This window comes from Chrysochloris asiatica, unplaced genomic scaffold, assembly GCF_000296735.1.
Source record: "Chrysochloris asiatica unplaced genomic scaffold, ChrAsi1.0 scaffold00003, whole genome shotgun sequence".
Taxonomy (NCBI): domain Eukaryota; kingdom Metazoa; phylum Chordata; class Mammalia; order Afrosoricida; family Chrysochloridae; genus Chrysochloris; species Chrysochloris asiatica.
Window position 1 is genome coordinate 6534346 of NW_006408521.1, and position 2799 is coordinate 6537144.

A 2799-nucleotide genomic window follows, 5' to 3' on the forward strand; every position below is an offset into this window, starting at 1 on the left:
TTTTTTTTTTTTGGAAGTCATGGGATAGGAATAGTAATGAAACGAGATGCTCATAGACCAGTGTAAGAACGACCACTTCACTGAACTGAAACTGAAAAATCTCTTCACACATGTATTCCTTTTTTTCCCCCAGACCTCAACTGCCACAGTTAACGTGGTGGTGACAGATGTCAATGATAATGCTCCAGTGTTTGATCCATATCTGCCTAGAAATTTGTCTGTGGTGGAGGAAGAAGCCAATGCCTTTGTGGGTCAAGTAAGGGTAAGTGGAGTATTTATATATCTTCAGCCAAGCTGCAATTAACTGGAGGGTACTTCAAAACAACACTTCATACTCTCAAACTGTACCCTCCCTTGGGAGATCTAGAGCACTATGTTCAAGTCCCAGTACACGCTAACTCTGAAAGGGCTGTCTCTGTTTTCAGAGAAAAGCAGGTATTCATCAAAGTAACTTCAGGACCTGGCTAATAGGTTTAGGAAGAAGCCTGGAGAACATGACAAGAAATGAAACTGTAATGGGTTGTACAAAGGGTTTGTGTAAAACATAAGGTACACATTATATTCTAAAGATACTTTTATGTCATAAGAAAATTTATAAAAATATATTTATTTTTAGGTATGAATTTCTAAATCTAGACTTTAACAACATAACTCATTATAGATTTGTTTGAATTCTTTTATTATAATTCCAGTAAATTAAAAAAAATATATATTTAATAACAAAAGGATCATGTCCAATTAATCAATAATTACATTATAAAATGTAAATCAACAAGCTTAGTAAGTTAAATCTAAATGTATAATATGTTGTTGTTAATTGCTGTCAAGTCAGGTGTCTGAGGAGCAACTAGTGAGTTAGAACCACTGACCTTGACGTTCAAATGGACCTTTCGGTCTTTATCCTGTAGCAGCACTGCACTAGGACTCTAAAAAAAGAAAAAGAAAAAAATGTATATGATAGGTTTTATTAAAAAATGTATCTTAAGGGCATATGGCACAGTGATCAAAAGTCAGTCCTCATAACGTAGTCCACAAAGACAGTGTTCTACACCCTATGTCAGTGGGTAGCAGTTGGAGTCTTAAAAGCCTGAGAGTGGCCAGGCCAATAAGGTGCAATTATTATTCTTTACCTATCTGGAGGAAAGAAAAATGAAAGAAACTGAAGGCATATGTCAACAATCAGTCCAGTGGACTAATAGATCACATGAACATCAGTCTTCAGGATTCTGAAATCAGGAGAACTAGATGGTATCCCATTACCACTACCAGCTACTCTGAAAAGTATCACACTAGAAGTTTCTGAATAGAATGGAAAAGAAAATAAGGAACAAAGCTCAAAACTGGTTGGATAGAGACTGTTGAACCATCCCAGACTACAGCTCTTACTCACCCATAGGTCTAGAAATGAGCCCCTGGCTCCATTTTCAGTGAAACAATAGGCAGATCTTTATGGGATATAGATAGAGTCGATGCATTAGATGCTATTGACTGAAAACCAGAAGAGTTATGGGATGACATCAAGAGCATCTTACAGGAAGAAAACAATAGGTCATTTAAAAAAAAAGGGAAAGAAAGAAATGACCAAAATGTATGTCAGATTCTGATATTTGCTCTAGAGCACAGAGAAACTAACATGAATGGAAGAAAGAAAATAAAAGAGCTGAACAGAAAATTTCAAAGGGTATCTGCAGTATTAAAGAATTCTGTGTGCAAAATATTGTATGATGCTAAAAGCTTCAAAAAAAAAAAAAAATGGAAATAATACACACAGCCACTGTACCAAAAGGAAATTATTGATGTTCATCCATTTCAAGAGGTAGCATATGATCAAGAACCAATGGAAGTCCAAGCTGCACTGGTGAAAAACAAGGTTTCAGAAAGTGACAGAATACAAATTGAGATCTGTCAGCAAAGTGAGGCAGCACTGGAGTCTCCCACTCATCCATTATGCCAAGAAAGTTGGAAGTCACCTACCTGGTCAGTAAATTGGAAGAGATCCATTTTTGTACCCTTTCCAAAGAGAGGTGACCCAATGGAATGAGGGAATCATTAAACTATATCTGTAATATTATATGCAAGTAAATTTTTGATTAAAATATTTTTAAAATGGTTACAACAGTACATCAAGAGGAAACTGACAGAAATTCAGATTGAATTAAGAAGAGGATGTAGAGCTTGGGATATCACTGATGATGTCAACTGGATCTTGGCTGAAAGCATAGAATGCCAGAAAGATGTGTACTTGTATTTTATTAACTATGCAAATGCTATTGATTATGTGAATTATGACAAACTATAGATAATATTGTGAAGAATGGAAATTCTGTAACATTTAATAATGATTACAGTAAAAACTGTATAAAAGCCAAGAGGAAAAGAGCAAGAGGATGCAGGATACTGAAAGTTTTAAAATAGAAAACCTAGGTACCAGGGTTGTATTCCTTGACCATGCTTATTCAGTGTGTGTACTGAGCAAATAATCTGAGAAGATAGATCATATGAAGAAGAACGTGGCATCAGAACAGGAAAAAGACTCATGAACTACCACAGGACGCAGATGATACAACTTGGCTTACTGGAAGTGAAGAGAATTCAAGATACTTACTGATGAAGATCAAAGACCACAGACTTCAGTATAGATTGCACCTCAATGTAAAGACAACCAAAATCCTCCCAGGTGGACCAATAAATAATATCCTGATAAATGGAGAAAAGATAGAAGTTGTTAAAGACTTCGTTTTGCTTGGATCCATCATCAGTACTGATGGAAGTAGTAGTTAGAAAATCACATGATGTATT

The 2799-nt window shown here is 35.6% G+C and overlaps 1 protein-coding gene across 3 annotated transcripts in view; it reads left to right on the top strand.

Moving 5' to 3' along the window:
* Positions 1-2799, top strand: part of PCDH15 (protocadherin-related 15) — a 1066306-nt gene that overhangs the window by 721621 nt on the left and 341886 nt on the right. For all 3 annotated transcript variants that reach the window (XM_006831105.1, XM_006831106.1, XM_006831104.1), the window contains one exon: positions 134-262. In XM_006831105.1, coding sequence (XP_006831168.1) covers positions 134-262 — 129 coding nt within the window. The remainder of the gene's footprint in view (positions 1-133; positions 263-2799) is intronic.